General features: G+C 44.6%; 1 protein-coding gene across 1 annotated transcript; it reads left to right on the top strand.

The window, feature by feature from the left end:
* The first annotated feature begins 16684 nt into the window (after nucleotides 1-16684).
* On the top strand, nucleotides 16685-17595 carry LOC111525367 (40S ribosomal protein S4, X isoform-like). The gene has a single exon (XM_023190736.2). The coding sequence runs from the start codon at nucleotides 16732-16734 to the stop codon at nucleotides 17521-17523; it is 792 nt and encodes a 263-aa protein (XP_023046504.1). The 5' UTR covers nucleotides 16685-16731; the 3' UTR covers nucleotides 17524-17595.
* The last annotated feature ends 1907 nt before the right edge of the window (nucleotides 17596-19502 follow it).

Here is a 19502-nt window from a genome sequence, read left to right as displayed (position 1 = left end):
CATATCCCAAATTATTACCCATAGCCCCATCTTAATCCTTCTGAAGTTGGGTGGGGGTGGGTGGGAAGGATGGATCAAAATTAGAATTATATCAGGCAGAAAATAATCTTCAGTCTGTGTTGCACTGATAAAAAAATAGGCAGAATTCATAATTACCATATAAAACTGTTTATGTTTGTGATTATATGTTACCGCCACCTCCAGGTCCTGGCAGTAAGTGACTTAATTGCTTTAGGCTGGAGCTGGGGCCTGGGGAGCAGGAGGGTTTTGCTGGATGGTGAGATGGCAGAAAACCTCCTGTCTACACTCCTCCCACCAGTTGGATTCTAGGTGCTGCTGTGATTTCTCCATGAGCTTCTGTCAGATGTGGAAACTACTGCCTTTGTGCTGCTCAAGTTGTCAAAAGCCAGAGGTGGGACTGCCACCAGGAATCTTGACATTTAATGGGATTAGTTAGGTTTAAGTAGCTGACTTGCAAAAAAAAAAAAAAAAAAAAAGGAGAGGGGAAGATGTTGGTTCCAAGGCAATAGACTTCATAAATAGAGCTTCGTTGAGAAGGCATGTCTTGTGTGTTACACTTGTGTATAATTGTGTGTTACACTAGTCTGCTAGTCCCATGAGCCTAGTGGCCCTCAGAAGATCAAACCTCACCAGCTTGCTTATCAGATACCCCCAGTGCCTAGTGCCTGGCACAGAGGAGGTGCCTGTTTGTTTGGGCCCCTCCAGCAGCAGGCCCTAAAACCAGGACTGTAGTGCACATGGATGATTCCTGAAGCACCTGTATGGTAGTGGGGAAGTGAGACAGGATGATAAGGGCACCAATATAGGGTACGTTGTGAAGGGAATTACCACCATGGGCCACTGGAACCTACTTCTATTGAAGACCTCTGGGAGACAGTGTGAAACTGAGTGAAAGAGGGAGCTGGGGTATTTATACACCAACTTCCGTATTGTGGGTTGAAGGCTGCTCCTGAGGATGGCGATAGGGTATCATTAATTCTCAGGTAGTTCCATTCCACAATGTCCATAGGCAGTGAAAGCTCCAGTGCCCAGAGAAACCCTTAGGGAAAAAGATACACACATTGGCAGTTGGAGGTTGAGCTGGAATGCCCCAGAAAAATGAAGCCAAGAAGGTATGAAACGGCAGTCGTGGCATCTCCCAAAGATCCCAAAACAATATTAAATTAAATAAATGAATGGATCAACTGAATAAATGGTGTGTTTGGGATCTTCCAAGACTCTAGCTCCTGGCCAACTTGCCTTTTAAGTCCTGACTCCTAGAGGTTACCACCTTCCAGCCCTTGGGGAGGTCATTCAGCCCACTTGGTGTTCAGGTTTCTCCATTATGAAAGTGGTATAATAGTATTAACTTTATACGATTGTTAGGAACATTCAACATGGGATGCTGTTTTATTCATTCATTAATGTAATCCATACTTACTGAGTGCCTACTGCACTCTCAGTTCAAGGCTAAGTGCAACTGGAAGCAAGATGGACACCTCCCCATCAGAGTGCAACTGCCCAGGTAGGTCTCAGTACGCGTCAGTTTCCTAACCCTTTCTCCAGTGGAAAGGAGCATGGAGGGCAAGGTTGCAGAATGTTGGTAGAAGAATCTAGAGTCTGAATCCCATGCCATTTTAGAACGTTTTATCAGGAACAGAATCAAGACCTAGGAACAATAGTGAGATCTACTAGAATAAGCAGCATTTATTCATTTATTGGCTCTGCATGCCTTTACTGAGGACTGACTGTCTGCCTATCCCTGTACCTTGCTCTTCCATTTCATTTCTTTTTCTTTCCAACTTTTATTTTAGGTTCAGGGGGTACATGTGCAGGTTTCTTACATGGGTAAATTACATGTTGAAGAAGTTTGGCATACAGATTATTTCATGACCCAGGTAATAAATATAGTATCTGATAATTACTTTCTCAGTCCTCACCCTCCTCTCACCCTCCACCCTCAAAAAGGCCCTGGTGTCTATTATTCCCTTCTTTGTGTACATATGTGCTCAATGATTAGTTCCCACTTATGAGACAGAACATGTGTGTGTTTTTCTGTTCCTGAATTAATTCACTTAGAATAATGGCCTCCCAGTTTCATCCATGTTGCTGCAAAGGACGTCATTTTCATTCCTTTTTATGGCTGTGTAGTATTCCAGCTATTCTTCACTTCCATTCGATCTGTTACCAAGTCCTATCAGTTTTGCCTGCTAATTGTTTTCAGACCTGCTTGTTCCTTCTGCTTCCTGCTAGAACACTGCCCTAAATCAGGTCTGATCATGTACCCTGGGTTTCTGTAGGATCCTGCTCCCTGGTCTCTAATCTTGTGGCTTCCTCGTTGAAAAGCTTCTATTGTTCTCTACTACCCTCCAGAGAAAACTCCAGATTCCTTCTCTCTGAGCCCTGCCTCCTCCACAGCTGTATGCTCAGCCATCCCACCACCCCAAACACATACACATTTTTTAATTTTTAAAATAGCCTTATGGAGATATCATTAACATTCCATAAAATTCACCCATTTAAAATGTGCAGTTCAATAGATTGAGTTTATTCACAGTGTTGTATAGCTATCATCAAAATCCAGTTTTAGACTATTTCACCATCCCAATGAGAAAACCCGACCCATTACTAGTCACCCCTGGTTTACTCCTAGCATTCAGCCCATGACAAATACTATGTTCTATCCTTATCAATGTGCCTAATCTATGTTCTGTCCTTATAGATGTGCCTATTCTGGACATTTCATGTATATAGTGTCATACAATATGTGGCCTTTTGTGACTGGCTTATTTCACTTAGCATAATTAAGGCTCATTCATGTTGTCACATGTGTCAATACTTCATTCCCTTTTATCATTGAATAATATTCCATGATATTCCATATTTTGTTGATCCATTCAGCAATTGATGGACATTCAGGTTGTTGCCATATTTTGGCCATTGTGAATAGCACCACAATGAACATTTTTGTGCAAGTTTTTATGTGGACATATGTTTTTGTTTCTCTTGAATGTATGCTCAGGAGTGGAATTGCTGGGTCACGTGGTAACGCTGTGGTTGACATCTTGAGGAACTGCCAGAATTCTTTACAAGGGTTGTGCCATTTAATATTCCCACCAGCAATGGATGAAGGTCTCAATTTCTCTGTATCCTTGCCAACAGTTGTTATTGTCTGCCTTTTTGATTATAGCTATCTTAGTGGGCATCAAAGCGCTATCTCCTGGTGCTTTTAATGAGAATTTTCCTAATGATTAATAATGCTGAGTATCTTTTCATGTCCTTATTGGCCATTTGTACAGGTGCTTTGGGGAAATGCCTATTCAAATCCTTTTCTTATGTTTGAATTGGTTATTTTTGTCTTTTGGTTATTGAATCTTAAGCATTCTTTATATATTCTAGATACAAATTCCTTATTAGACGTATGATTTGCAAATATTTTCTTCCATTCTATGGGTTATCTTTTCACTTTTTTGATGATCTTATTTATAGCACAAATGTTTCAAATGTTGATCAAATATAATTTGTATTTTTCTTTTTGTCTTTTGTGCTTTTGGTATCATATCTAAGAAACCATTGCCTAACCCAAAGTTATGAACACTTACTCCTAAATTTTATTCTAAGAGTTTATAATTTCAGCTCTTATGTTTAGCTCTATGATCCATTTTGAGTTTTGTTCTTTCTCATATGGATATCCATTTGTCTGTACCGCCATTTGTTGAAAGACTATTTTCCCCCTATTAGAGAATCTTGGCATCCTTGTTAGAAATCAATTACCCAGAGATGTCTGTTTTATTTCTAGACGCTCAATTTGATTCCATGGGTTTCTATGTCCATCCTTAGCCCAGCACCACACTATCCAAACCCATTCTTAAGTGAGGTCAAATTTTGCCTCCAAATATTACTTACATGCTGGTATTGATCTCTTGAATTAGATCATGAGTGCTCAAGATGAGTGGTATAGGGCATTCTCTTGGCTGTAAACTGTCCAACTTGTTTTATTCTGTGTGATTCTGGGTAATGTACTTAGCCTTTCTGAGCCTGTGTTTTTCATAGTTTTATTAGTAAAAAGAATAGTCTCTTCTTCTTCCTTCTCCCCTGTATTAGTCAGTTCTCACGCAGCTAGTAAATACATACCCGAGACTGGGTAATTTCTAAAAGAAAGAACTCACAGTTCCATATGGCTGGGGAGGCCTCACAATCATGGTGGAAGGTGAAGGAGGAGCAAAGTCACGTCTTACATGGCAGCAGGCAAGACAGCATGTGCAGGGGAATTTCCCTTTAAAAAACCATCAAATCTGATGAGACTTATTCACTACCATGAGAAAGGCATGGGAAAGCCCCATCCCCCTGATTCAATTACCTCCCACTGGGTCCCTCCCACAACATGTGGGAATTATGGGAGCTACAATTCAAGTTGAGATTTAGGTGGGGACACAGCCAAACCATATAACTTCCCATCCTTCCCCCTGTCCTACCTTTGAAGACAGAGACTGCCTCATTTATCACTGTATCAGGACAGTGCAGACATAGAGTAAATGCCAGTTGTGTGTTAGCCGAATGAATAAGTTGCCCATCTTGCTGAGAAACCAGGAGGACATGGTTTCTGATGTGTCCACACTGTTGTTTCTAAATAAACAATGACTTGGCAGCAACTGAGAAATCAGGTTTACTGTTCCTGTCCCTCTTGTTTGCAAGGCATTTAACCACTCTCCCACATGCCTCACTCTTGGCTGGAGACTCAAAGCTTCCTGCCTAATTCCCAGACAGGAGAGGGGTGGCTAGTATATGGAACAGAAGTTCCCAAACTTTCCCAGTACATGGCACCCTTAGTGTTTAGGAATTGTTCCAGCAAAATAAATCCTTAATGGTTCTGCTGATCCTGCCTATTAGGTCTTCAGGTGCAGACAACGTAACAAGCACTTACATCCTAACAATTTAGCAGCCATTTGAAAAAAATAATACACGTAAGTTAATCAAAGAATAATATTTTTATTTCCTCCTTAAATAAGCACAATCACTTCCTATTGAAATGTGTGCACTGGTTGGGAACTGCACAGCTTCTGAAAGCTTAAAATCAGATCATACTTTGTCACCCTCATTTCCTGTTCCACACTGACTTTGGCACAGTTCTTGCTTTTTATCACAGCAGCCACCAAAAACCCAGGGTCAAGAAGATATGACATCATGAAAAGGAATGTTGGGTGATCTAATGCTGAAACTGTGAATGACCTCAAGCTAGTCATTCACCTGGCATTTAACAAATGTCCAACATCGCAGTGTTTACCTTGACAATTTATAATAACTTGCAATGTTCCTGTGAGTCTGCTCAGGCACCCCAGTGTGCCTTGACACACAATTTAGGAATGCAGTTCAAGAGGAAGGAGCATATGAATTGGTTCGTAGGGTCTTCCCTGGGATTCTAGCTCTGTGAGTGATTCCTCAGGTGAACTTGGTCCAGTCACTTCCAACCTCTGGGCCTCAGTTTCCCTCCTCCTCTGCAAAACTGGGCCTCTGCCTGCTCCAGTATCTTATCATCATCGTCACCATCATCATCTCCATCATGAATACAGCCTTTGATACTGAGTGCTTATATGTGTCAGACGCTGGACTCTTCAAAATTGCTCCGCGCAAGTTATCATTTTTTGCCCCACTGTACAGAGGAGAAAACTGAGGTTCCAAGGTGCTCAGTAACCTACGCATCAAAGGCAGAAAGTAGCAGCTTACGCTTTGTCTCTCCACTGGCTGCCTCTGGAACTCTGGGGATCTAAAACCTCAGTGTGTAGAAAATACTTTCCCCTTACTGAAAGGAGAGCAATCAAGGTGACCCTGCAGCTGAAAGACAAATTGTGTGTTATATATTGACACTCCAGGAGCGCAAACCTGTCCGTCAATAGCCTAAGTCCCAGTTGCTGATGCCTGTGTTCTCAACTAAAGATCTCAGAGACCTGAGCCTATGTGTGAACTGAAAATGAAACTCTGTTCAGAACAGAGTTGTTAATAACTGGGTAGTAGTATATGGGTTCATTTTGTGTTTATTTACAAAGACTAAACATTTTGTTGCTTTCCTTTTATTTTATTACATTGAAACCCCTTCGTGTGGTTTACACGACCCGCCCCCTCTACCTTCACCTCTCATCAGAGTCTACACCTACCATACTTGCCCTCTCTTTTTTTCTTTTTCTTTTCTTTTTTTTTTTTTTTTTGCTCTGTCGCCCAGGCTGGAGTGCAGTGGCCCAATCTTGGCTCACTACAGCCTCTGCCCCCCAAGTTCAAGCAATTCTCCTACTTCAGCCTCCTGGGTAGCTGGGATTATAGGTGCATGCCACCACTCCCAGCTAATTTTTGTATTTTTAGTGGAGACAGGGTTTTGTCATGTTGGCCAATCTGGTCTTGAACTCCTGACCTCAAGTGATCTGCTTGCCTCGGCCTCCCAAAGTGCTGGGATTACAGGCATGAGCCACCACACCCAGCTCCAGTTTTTAATAAAGCCAGAGGGACTGGGTTCATTAGGGAATATTGACTATGCACCTGCCCTGTGCCAGGCACCGATCTAGACCCAGTGGATGGGGTAGGAAGCAAAAAAGATGCAGTGCCTACCCTCTGGGAGTTTGTAGTCTAAGTGAGAGAGAGTAGGAAATAGTGAGAGGGAGGCTTAGCACACAGTCTCACAAATAACTGCAGTATTCTAGTTGTGATTCTAATTGTCTAATTGTTATTCTCATTGTCATAAAGAAGAAATTCAGGTGCTTGTGACCCAATCTGCGAAGATGCCCACAGATTCTGCCTTTGCCTTACCACATTGACTTGTAGTTATCTTTTCAAGTAGGCAATTACATGTTTGTCCTGATTGTCATTGTACCCCTAATACGGGGCTTGGCACATAATAGGTGCTCAATGTGAACATGCATTAAGTAAGTAGACACTCAGTGTAGAGACAAGACAAAGCAGAAAAAGAAAAACAACTGCAATTTCTCTCTCTCTCTCTCTCTCTCTTTCTCTCTCTCTCCCCTCCCTCCCTCCCTCCCTCCCTCATACACAGTCACACACACACACTCACACACTACTGTGAGATATCACTTTCCTACATTTATCATTTGTACTTGCCTATTTTGTTTATCTTTTGAAGAACTATTTCATGCCGTACTTCCTATTGTGCTACCTTTCATGCAGCCTTCTGTCCTGGGCATTCCCCCATAGAATATGTTTAATCTTGTGTGCCAATTCCCATCCACTGATAGCACCTGCCTGGAGTGCTTTACTGAAAAAGATGCAAGAGGAAATCAGGCTGTGATTGATTCATGATGTCTGCCTAGAGCAGGGAAGTAGGGCATTTCAGGATGGGAATCTGCTTTTGTGGACAAGACTAAGAGCTTCACTGCCAGAACCCTGTGCAGTTGCAGCAACTGGGAGGCTGGAGCAAGAGATGGAAACTCCTTCTCTGATGGTTTGGCACAAAATCCTGCTACATCAGCTGGTGACAAGTGGCATAATCAATGCCTCCCTCTCTCAGGAAGTCTGCGTGTGAGATGCACACTGAGACGTGGTCACTGCGGCTATTGCAACATCCCAGTGGGATGAGTCACTGATTCAGTGCCCTGAAAACACATAGCACATTCTAGACTTGGGAGAGCTGGGACAGAGAGAGAAACAACAACTTCTTTGTCTGGTTCTCTCAGAAGCCAACTCTGAGACAAGGATTCCTAGGAAAGACTATCTTAAGAGTGAGAGGTGGAATGCTTTCATCTATGGTGAGGAAGTAGAGTGTTGTCCTGCTGGGATCCTCCAGAAGGCAGTGTGACCCACCTTGGAGTCCTCTCACCTGAGAGTCCAGGGGCTGGGGTGTGTACCCACCTCAACGCTGTCTTGGTTGAGGACTGCTTTCAGGGACAGTAACTCACTGCTGCTTCCAACCTGCCCTCTGCACAGATGAGTAGGCTCCCAAGGCCAGAACAACACCTAGAAGCGGGGAGTCACAGGCATGCACAGTAAGCAGGCTTCAGTATGAGAGTGGACCGAATATAGGTGAGACACTAACAGTTTCAGTTCACAATGCCTCATCTCACTTTACTGCAAGTTCTTACAGTAAACCCTTTGCAGCAAAGACAACTGTTTTCCATAAAGGGCCAGAGAGTCAATACTTTGTCTTTTGCGGGACATATGGTCTTTGTCACAACTATTCACCCTATACCCATGTAGTGCAAAACAGCCATAGACAATATGTAAAAAAAAAAAAAAAAAAAAAAAAATGGGTGTGACAGTGCTCCAATAAAACTTTATTTACAAAAACAAGCTATGGGCCAGACATAGTCAGACATGTCTAAACCCTAATCTAAGGCTGGGATGATATCTATTTAAAACTTGGGTGCCAGTTCTTATCAGCTGACTATGACTTCCAGGACCAAGGAATCTTCCTAGTGTCTGAGTCTTGTCTTCTTCCTTCAATGAGAAAGACAACTGTGATTGATTAGTGATGTCTGCCTTGGCCCAGGAGGGGAGACAACAGTACGCATACTGCACATTGTACATCCCTGACCTCAGGAAACCTCAGCAATCAGAAGGAGTTCAAGTAATGTGGTACAAATAGCCTCCATTATTATTTGGGAGATAGAAGGAAGGGTGATCGGGGAAGCCTGGCCTCTTTCCAAACACATTCTAACACTGTGGAAACCTATGTGTTCGCAGGGACTGCTTTATTTCCTCCTTTGACGGTGAGTGATTTAAAAGTAAAAATTGCTTTTTTTTTTTTTTTGGTTGTTCTTTCTCTCTTCAGGGCTAACCAAAGGGCTGGCACAATGTTTAGCGAATGTCTCTTGTATGAATGAATGAATAAATGAAAAAATTTGAGATTGACAGGGGCAATTAACATTTCCTGAAGGCTCATTCTGTGCTGGGTTAAAACAGCTCATACATTTTATCACACCTCTAAGATAAGTATCATATGAAGCAAGTATCACAGAGTCAATTTTTCAGGCTAACTGCTGCCCTTTTATTTCACTTTATTATTTTTTTGATACTGGGTCTCGCTCCTTCACCCAGTCTGGAGTGCAGAGGCACGATCGATCACCGCTCACTGCAGCCTTGAGCTCCTAGGGCTGACGCCATCCTCCCGCCTGAGCCTCCTGAGTCGCTGGAACTACAGAAGTGCACCACCATGCACCTAATTGGTATTTTAAGTGGTAACAACCCCACGAAAAATATTAACAATAATGATGATGGTGATAATGACAGCTGCCACTTATATCCACGGGCCAGGCATTGTGCCATGCATTTTGCTTACATCCTCACACAAAATCTACCAGAGAGGGAGTGTCTTTAACTGTCGTTTTACAGATGGGGAAACTGAGGCTCTTATGGGGAAGCCACTGGTCTAAGGTCAAGCACTGGAATGTGACTGAGCCAAAATGTGGCAGCAGATCTGACTATCGGTCGTTGAGGTTTACGATTATTGCCTGCATTACAGTGCTGCCTGTGTGCTGGTTCTCGCATGACAGGGAGGGTTGCGAGTAGACAGAGGGGTCGCAGCAGGACTGGCCCCTGCCGTTTCAGCTGGGACAGGTCATGGGCTGAGTAGGAAGGGGCAGCAGGGGCAGGCTGCCTCCCCACATGCAGAGGTCCCACGCCAGCTCCCTACCAGCAGCAGGCTGGGAGCCCTAGTGTGCCCGGTGCCCCCATGATTGGCAGCCTGCAGATGGCAGGGGTGCCTTGGAATTTATTATCCAAGCATGCCTTTCCGAGGGGGCCTCACTGCCTGACACTGCTTTATCGGAAAGCTGGGAATGGTTAGCTGAGCCCATCTGTTAGCCAAAGAGGGGAACTCTGTGGGTGGGGAAGTCTGTGGAGTCATTTAAAAGGAATTTCTCTGATGCTGAGGCCAGGGCAGAAGGTTATCTGCCTGTGGGCCGTTGGGCTGCCTGGTTTGGGGCATTGGGGGCTTGAGGGTGGTGTGTGTGTATTTGGTGGAGGACTCTCATTTCTTGTTCTAAACCAAAAATTGCTAGAGCCCTTCCCCCTTCTGAACAACAATTTGAACTCTGCAGTGCTCCTTCATTGCTAAAACCACCACATTAGCGTCGTCAGTGTCTTGGTGACGAATCTAGGACAGATGGGGATAAATGCAGTGATCTGAATTAATACTGGGGTGGCTAATGAATCCAGGAGCCAGGAAATAATTAGGAGAAGTTACTGCTCCTGACATGGCAAATAGAAGCTGTGTGTTGGATGCCTTCTCCTCTCTCCCCTCCCACCAACCAAGATGCCTCGGAAGACGGCTGTGCAGCCACCTGGGGAGGGGGACACTTGAGTGTCAGGGCTTGATCTTGGTTGAGGATTCTGGGACATTTATGACAGAGGCTGGTGGACAGCAGGTGAAGACAGGAGAATAGTGGTTTCTCCATTGTATATCAAAGGTTCATCTGTGCTTGAAAAAAGTACTGGACTGGGAGCTCAGAGGCCTGGGTTCAAGTGCAGGCTCCTACTGGGTCATCCTGGGGCATGTGGTTCCCTCCTCCAATGCTCAACGAGAGACAGCATGATCAAGGGTAGCATGCACTGTTTGCCGCCCAGGGGCAGGTCCATGCTGAGTGATCTGCATAGGGCATGTCATTTAATCTTCCTCCACAGCTCTAGTACTTTGTTTATTCTCACTCTACCAAGTCCAGTTGTTTCAATAGCTCACTCAATGGCATGCAGTTGATAGCAGAGCTGGATTCAAACCCAGAAATCCAACTTAGAGGTCTGAGTCCTTGACCATACCATGTTACTGTATTTTGCCACAAAGAGCCAGATAATCATTGATGTTTCTTCCAAAACTGACATACTTGTAGGCCTTCATGATTCTAAGTGCTTGCCCGTAAGAGCCTTGCAAATATCCGCTTTGCAATGTGGGGGGTGAAAGGGAGTGAGCTATGCTTTTGTAATTGGGTGTCTGACAAGGCTGGGCCCCTATTATATATGATCATATGCTTTATTCTTCCTTTCTAAAACTTAGCATGATTGCAATTGAATAATTAGGTGTTTATTGTTTCATGGCTATCTACCCCTGCTAGACTGAGGCTCCAAAAAGATCTCATCTATTTTGCTCACTGCTATGTTCCCAGTGCAGAGAAGAGTGGATGGTATATTGTATTTGAATTGATATGATTTGACTGTGTCCCCACACAAATCTCACCTTGAATTGTAGCTCCCACAATTCCCATGTGACATAGGAGGGAACCGGCGGGAAATAATTGAATCATGGGAGTGGTTTCCTCCATACTGTTCTCATGGTCGTGAATAAGTGTCATGAGATCTGATGGTTTTATAAGGGGTTTTCCTTTTCACTTGGCTCTCACTCTTTCTTGCCTGCCACCATGTAAAACGTGCCTTTTGCCTTCTGCCATAATTGTGAGGCCTCCCCAGCCACATGGAACTGTGAGTCCATTAAACTCCTTTTTTATAAATTACCCCGTCTCAGGCATGTCTTTATCAGCAGCATGAAAATGGACTAATACATGATTGAATGAATGGACAAATGAATGCGTAAGCAAAGTAATTAGTGAATGTATTAGTGACTGAGTGAAGGAAAGCGTGAGTAATTGGGTGACTGAATGAGCGAAGCATGGAGTAAATGAAGGAATAAATGAGTGACTGATGGAATGAATGAATGAATGCATGCATGAATGAATGAGTGACTGAATGAATAAATGAGTGAGTGAGTTAATGAATGAGTGAGTGAAGCCGCGAGGCCACGCTGAGCCCCGATGAACAGAAGCCCCTCGGCTATGCTACCTTGTGGCCGCCGTTTCATCTGGCCTGCGCTGCTACTTCCTGGGCAGGGGTGCAGGGAGCAGGCCCAGCGTGCAGTGTCTTTGAAAGGGCAGTGGGCACTGACAGGGACTTCTCTGGCGCGGGGCTGAGGGGCCGTGTCCAAGGCTGACTCGGGCCCCCACCTGCCCCCCTCTGGGAGCGATGCTCGCTGGAGCTGCTTCACACGGACACGCTTGAATAGCAGCCAGGGCTGTCTGGGCGTCACGTGACTACCTGGCTGCCAAGGGAGTTCGAGGCAGCTGGGGGTGGGGGCGGGTTGGGGGTCACCTCCGCAGTTAAGTCATGTACCTGGCGGAGACTATGCTTGCGGAGAATGGTTTAAGGAACAAAGCGTTCTTCATTTTTCTTTTCTTCCTTTTTTCTTGATTCTTCTTTCTTAGCAGTCTGGATTCAGAATGTTTTCATGCCGGGTGGCCAAGGTGAGGGAGCCTTTTCAGGCGAGGAAGGGCGAGTTTGTTTTCTGATCTGCAGGGCTGGGTGTGCCGTCTCATGGCTGAGAACTGAAAGGCTGCACCAGAGTTTCCCAGTTCAAATTGCAGCTTCTGATCCTGGCACTGAGAACGACCTTGAGCTACTTAACCAAGCCCTCAGAGCTTCACTTTCCTCATCTGTTAAGTGAAAGGGATCATAGTATCTAGCCCAAAAGATGAGTTAGAGGATTCAAAGAGACAATGGGTGTAAAAGACTCAGCACATTGAGTTCAGTTAATGCAGTGAATATTAACAACGACAACAACAATAATATTATTAATTGTGGGAACAGAAAGCTAGGTCCTGAGGTTTCTTTGTGCCAGAGACGGACACAAATTAGTTAGGAGAGCTAGCATTTTTGTCACTAGATTTCCAGACATGGTGACAAAGAGGAACTAGTTGAGGGAGACGCCCTGGAGTCTTTGCAATTTTCCATCAATTGTCTCAGCCGAAAAGGTTCCTAGAGTTCATGGGGTCTTAAGTACCTGGAGATGCTGAGGCCCAGAGAAGGGAAGGTACTTACCCCAGGTCACACAGTAGCAGATGGTCGGAGCCCAGACGTTCTTATCATGCTTGAGTTAATCATTGTGGTCTAGCTTTTCTAACACAACAGCAGGCTATGCCCCCAGCAAGGATGAGTCACTGGTTGGCTGTGCTCAAGCCTGACCTGGGCTCAGAGCCAAGCCTGATGGAGATGAGGGATACTGGTGTGAACACTTCCTTCTGCCTACCCAGCATGTCACTTTTCTAAAGCAGGTAACTACCCATTCAGGTGTTCTGGTCCTCGTTCCTGCAAGGGTGAGTACTGGCATTTTGATCTGCAGTTTAGAAGTGAGTGTACAAAAGGTGAATTGATGAATCCAGGGTCATACGACTCCTAAGTGTGTGGACAGATGGGTGGATGGAACTGGGTTAATTGACAGCCACTCTGTCCCAGACATATTGAGGCACATCATAAAAGTGCCACCAGCCAGAAAGACCTTTCTCTACCCCAGAGACCTCTGATAACTCATATTTTGACATCTGGCCATGTCTAACAGTGAGTTGCAATGTGACCTTAAGCAAGTTACTTCTGCTTTTCATGTCTCAGTGTCCTCATCTGTAAAATGGAAGTACCATAGCATCTACCTCCCTGGGGATGATTGTGCAGATGAGTCTGTTAATGTAAAGTTCTTTGAACAGTCTCACATGGATTAACTGCTCAGTAAATGTTGGCCACCAACTAATCCAGAGGTCACAGTTCCTGGAAAGGCGGCAAGACAGCACCCTGCAGAGGGCTGGGCCTCTGGAAGGTAAGGTGCATGACCCTCAGCTGTGGACTCCCTGTGTGTGTGGCCATTCTCTCTTACGAGGCATACATGGAGGCACATGGCAATGACGCACTATGCCTTCATCCAAAGGGGACAAGTCAGAAGCTTCTAAGAATTTTGGTTCCATGCCCAGGAAGAAGGGCCGGCGCTCTGCCAAGCTCCCAGGCTTGGGATCATGAGCACATGCCAGCCTTTCTCTTTTTGGGTCCACTTGAAATTGATCAGAGCTGTCTGAGAGGCTCTTGCAGAAATGGAGGCCAACTCCTTGCCTGTCAAGGGAAGCCTCGGGAAAAGGGGGATGCTTTCCATCTCTCTGCGCCCAGAAGAAGCATGGGGTCTGGTAGGAAGGACAGATATACTTGATTGGAATCCCGTCTCAGACACTAACCAGCTGTGTGACCTCAGGAGAGTCACTTTCCCTCCCTGAACCATAGTTTTTGCCTCTGTAAAATGGGGTTTCTTTAAGAAGTTAGTAAGAAAGTCTTTGTGGGATTAGGTCCTTCTTTGCTTGTAGCAGAAACCTTAATGCCAAGTATAAGTTTAACCCATAAAGGGCATTTAGCTAGAATGTGGCAAATGGGTGATGATCAACAGCTGCACAGGAGCCAGGGAGTATTCTAAACATTTCCTGACATCAGTTCATTTAGTTCTCGCAGTGAGAGAGACTACAATGACCCCCATTTCACAAGTGAGCCAACTGAGGCTTGGAGAAAAAAGCTGAATCTCATGTCCAAGGTCACTTAGCTAGTAAGTGACAGAGACAGAATTTGAACCCAGGCAATTTGAAACCAGAGCTTAAGCTTATAACCACTAGGATACAGCAGATGCAGAAAGAAGATAGAAAAGAGATGCAAAACAGATGTCAGCTAGACTGGCATATATATGGAATGGTCAATACGTATCTGTACAATCAATGCATTCATTAAAAGCAGAAAAAGCACACAACAATTGCTTTATTTTCCCACTCTGCAGGGTCTCAGAGATAGAGAATTGCACAGAGAGCGTCCCAGTCCACAGAGGAGGTGAAAACTCGAATGCTCTCCAGAGTGTTTCTGACTCTCACTTCCAACATCCAACAGAGCCTCCAACAGAGGCTCACACAGGTGGCCCTCTGACCAAAGCCAGCCCTCTGTAAGTTGACTTAGCCTATGTAGCACTTTAAAAAATATCTTCACTGGTCCCTGGAATTTAAAAGTTGAGAGATTTCACATTAAAACAAACAAACAAACAAACAAAAAAACAGATTCCTGGTGTAGAAGAGAAAAGTGTCCTTCATTTTGCCCTGTGCTGGCCTCACTTTTTATTGTACATTTCTGGCCAGTCTCCTGGGGGGCACTTGAGTTTGCAACTCCCATGGGTACAGGGCTCTGGGGTTCTGGAAGGAGAAACATAAGTATGTTGGCCAAAGGCTCAGTGAGGGCCCCAGTCTTAGGAGGATTTTCTGGTCTTGCTTGGGGAAAGATGACTCATGGGGCCAGCATGTGTCTCTTGCCGAGCCAGGTTTCCTTTCCTGCTGTGTTTTTATAAAGCAGAAATAGAAGTTTCCATAACATGGTGCAACTCCACCCAGGCCTTGGGAAGCCTCTGCTATCTGTGAGTGTCCAAGGGAGAGCTTTGGTTGGGAGCCTGCTATTGCTCACGGAGCTGTGAGCACAGCGGGACAGCATGTGCTCATCTCCACGGTTGGCTCTGCCTGAAGACAAGGACTCCCTACTGCGTTCCCCCTTGGGTGAGACTGTCAAAGATCTGGGTTCTTCAGGCCACAAAAGAGTGGGGTAGGAGAATCAGAGACTTAGTCCAGGTTCTACAACTAACTGATCCATCCATTTATCATCCATCCATCCATCCATCTATCCACCCATCCTTTTATCCATCCATCCATCCACCTATCATTTTATTCATCCATCCATCCATCCATCCACCCATCATTTGATCCTTCCATCTAGGGACTATTTATTGAGCACCTACCATGTTTCAGACACCCCATGCTATACTTTGAAGAGACAGAAATAAAACAGACATAAACCGCACTATCCTCATAAAATCTACGGTCAGGTGGGAAAGACAGATATCAAAGGTGTAGTAATAGATGAAGATTCGGGAGCAGCCAAAATGTCCATTGATAGATTGATTAAATGCAATTTGTCTTATTCTAGCATGAGATACCATGTGGCCCTTAAATGAAGCAGATCCCCATGTGGTGACAGAACAACATCTAAGTGAGAAAAGTGAAGACACAGGCAATGACTGCTCTTCTTGTCCATTTGTACAACACAAGAGCCTTGGATAGGCTTTGATATGTTGGTTCTTGCAGAGAAGGTCTCTGGAAGGATCTGCAGGAAACTGGGAAAAGTTGGTGCCTCAGTGAGCAAGCTGGGGTACTAGGATTCAAGGAGGTGAGAGAGTTTTTGTGCTGTTTGAATGTTTTATTTTTAATGCTTTATGTTTTGAATTTGTAATGTTTTATCAATAATAAGGCAAGGAAATTTTAGAGATGTTGGTCAAAGAATACAAAATTTCAGTTAGATAGGAGGAATGAATTCAAGGCATCTATTGTACAGCATGGGTGACTATAGTTAATAACAATGTATTGTGTACTTGAAAATTGCTAAGAAAATAGATTTGAAGTGTTTTCACTACAAATAAATGTTAAGTATGTGCAGTAATACATATGCTAATTAGCTTGCTATGGCCATTCCATAGGGTATACATATTTCAAAATACTGTGTTATACAACATAAATATGTATAATTTTTATTTGTCAAATAAAAAATAAGAAGCATAAAGGTAGATAGATGAGAGGGAAAGAAAGAAGGAAAACAGAGAAAGATAGATAATAAAGTATGAAGTGTGAAGATAAAAGAAAAAGGAAAAGAAAAAGCCTGTACGAGAAGTTGGAAGAGTGTTTTAAAAAGGAAATCCAGGTGCCTTAGACATTCAGAGGAAGCTTCCCTAAAAATGCGTTCTTTCAGGCACTGGGAGGAGCAGTGGGACCTTAGCACCTTCCCTCCCCTTTGTAGACCTAAAGGGTTACATCTGCAAAATAGAAAGAAGGCACCTCCCAGCCCAAGACTTCAGAAACTCTAGGAAGCGAATTTCTACGCGCACCGGAAGACGGAGGTCCTCTTTCCTTGCCTAACGCAGCCATGGCTCATGGTCCCAAGAAGCATCTGAAGCAGGTAGCAGCTCCAAAGCATTGGATGCTGGATAAATTGACTGGTGTGTTTGCTCCTCGTCCATCCACCGGTCCCCACAAGTTGAGAGAGTGTCTCCCCCTCATCATTTTCCTAAGGAACGGACTTAAGTATGCCCTGACAGGAGATGAAGTAAAGAAGATTTGCATGCAGCGGTTCATTAAGATAGATGGCAAGGTCCGAACTGATATAACCTACCCTGCTGGATTCATGGATGTCATCAGCATTGACAAGACGGGAGAGAATTTCCGTCTGATCTATGACACCAAGGGTCGCTTTGCTGTACATGGTATTACACCTGAGGAGGCCAAGTACAAGTTATGCAAAGTGAGAAAGATCTTTGTGGGCACAAAAGGAATCCCTCATCTGGTGACTCATGATGCCCGCACCATCCACCACCCCGATCCCCTCATCAAGGTGAATGATACCATTCAGATTGATTTGGAGACTGGCAAGATTACTGATTTCATCAAGTTCGACACTGGTAACCTGTGTATGGTGACTGGAGGTGCTAACCTGGGAAGAATTGGTGTGATCACCAACAGAGAGAGGCATCCTGGATCTTTTGACGTGGTTCACGTGAAAGATGCCAATGGCAACAGCTTTGCCACTCGACTTTCCAACATTTTTGTTATTGGCAAGGGCAACAAACCATGGATTTCTCTTCCCCGAGGAAAGGGTTTCTGCCTCACCATTGCTGAAGAGAGAGACAAAAGACTGGCGGCCAAACAGAGCAGTGGGTGAAATGGGCCCCTGGGTGCCATGTCAGACCTTTGTACGTAATTAAAAATATTGTGGCAGGAAAAAAAAAAAAAAGAAACTCTAGGAAGCAGAGTCCAAATCCAGGCTGCCTTCACCACCTCACCCCAGGGCAAACTCCTTCCCCAGGGCTCCCTGTACCCTTTGCCCTTCTGTTTCCCCTTCCTGATTTGGTAGACAGACCTGATCAACACTATGATGATCAAGAAAAAAGAAAGAAAGACAATTTGATGCATACCAAAGCCCATGGACAGTAAACTCCTAAGACATGCTTTGTATCTCTCTGGGGGAGGGTGGGCACCTGCACCTTTCTCCTCATAACCACCAAATGAATTATGGAGGCCAAAAAGGTGAACCTATCTGTGTGGATGGCTGCCAGCTGCTCTGTTGTACTAGTGTGTTATAAACAATAGTAGTGGATATTTCATGAGTGCTAACTCTGTGCCAAGTACTTAGGCTGTAAGATCTCACTCATTCTAAAGGCAAGTCTAGGAGAGAGGCTACTGAACTCTGTTCTGAGATGAAGGTTCTGGGGCTCCAAGAAGTTGAGTTACTTACTCAAGTTTGCATAGCTACTAAGTGCTAGAGTGATAATCTGAAACCACGTTATTTTGACCCCACTTTTTGTTCTCTTAACCACCAACCTACTTTGCTGTCCACCACACAGGGAGCCCTACCTCCCCATTCATCCAGGCCAGCGAAGGCTTCCTGGAAGAAGTGTCATTTAGGTGGTGCCTGGGAGAGCCAGAAGGCTTTTGATTTTCACTGTAAGAAAGATTAGCCATCTTCCACAAGGAGGTTTTCTTCAGAATAAAAGGCCCTAGAGACATTAAAAGGAAACTCATAAAAAATTCATCTCTGAGTAGTAATTGCATCATAAAAAGTATTGAGTTGGTGTGCAGATGCAAACTGGGCCGTATGAATTAATGATGTAAATAGTCGGAATGAGGGTGCACATTCAGAAAATGTCCTACACCGTCTTCTTCAGTGTGCTAGGCAAAGTTGGGCCAGGTGGCAGTGTGCCCTGAGGTTTAAGGGACATTTTTGAACTGCCAATGACCATTTTCTCAGGCCTCCAAATTCTGCTCAGTGTTACTTCTTTAGAACCTCCTGAATCCATGGCTAGGCTCACTATTTTCTCTTAATCCATGCTCTCTGAGTACCTACTGTGTGCTGGGGCTATTCTGAGGATGGTGCCATGCCACCCCTCCATCCTCCCTGCCCCCTCCCTGCTCACCTCATGTGAATGTAGTGATCCCAGGAGAATGAAGATGGATGTTCATAAACTCTTATGTCCACATTTTTTATGTATGCCTTTCTTGGTTTGTCGGCTGAAACATTTGACAGACATATATTGGGTACCTACTACATGCTGGGCGGGGCCTGACCTCAGCTCTCAGAGCTGGTCTTGGGACATCAGCGAAAACACCCAAGCTGGGAGGAGGCTGCAAGTGACTTGCTGGTGGAGAGGACTCTAAGCTGACTCCAGAGATGGGGACTGGGCCAGGCACAGAGAGTGGTGGGGTCAGCTCCACATAGAGGCAACCTGGACACTTATGAAACCGTGAAATCAAAGTGGAAGCTGAAAGTGGTGGAGATGAGCCTGGGGGTGTAGAACATTCTGGAGGATCTTGTGCATCTCCCTAAGGACCTGGGGCATGGCCCTAACTTGGAGGAAAAGCAGTCTTTACTTTTCCCCCAAAGTCTGATTCTTTTTCATGCAAGAGGTGGAAGCTGCAGGATGTTGGTCTCGTCAAAGTTCAGAGGAGGATCCACATAACTTTTCTGTGATTTTTAAACTGGGTTCCATAGAACCCTTAGGTTCTGTGACTATGTTTTCTGCAGCTCCATGGTGGGAAATAGGTATGAGAAGATTCCAGTGGGAAATATTCTGGAACCTCCCTCTGCTTTAACCAGATCAGCTCCACATTTTTTTTTTTTTTTTTTTTTTTTTTTTTTTTTTG

The sequence above is a fragment of the Piliocolobus tephrosceles genome, chromosome 19, assembly GCF_002776525.5.
Source record: "Piliocolobus tephrosceles isolate RC106 chromosome 19, ASM277652v3, whole genome shotgun sequence".
Classification (NCBI taxonomy): domain Eukaryota; kingdom Metazoa; phylum Chordata; class Mammalia; order Primates; family Cercopithecidae; genus Piliocolobus; species Piliocolobus tephrosceles.
Note: the sequence above shows the minus strand (reverse complement) of the source record. Positions and strands in the feature narration are given on the sequence as shown.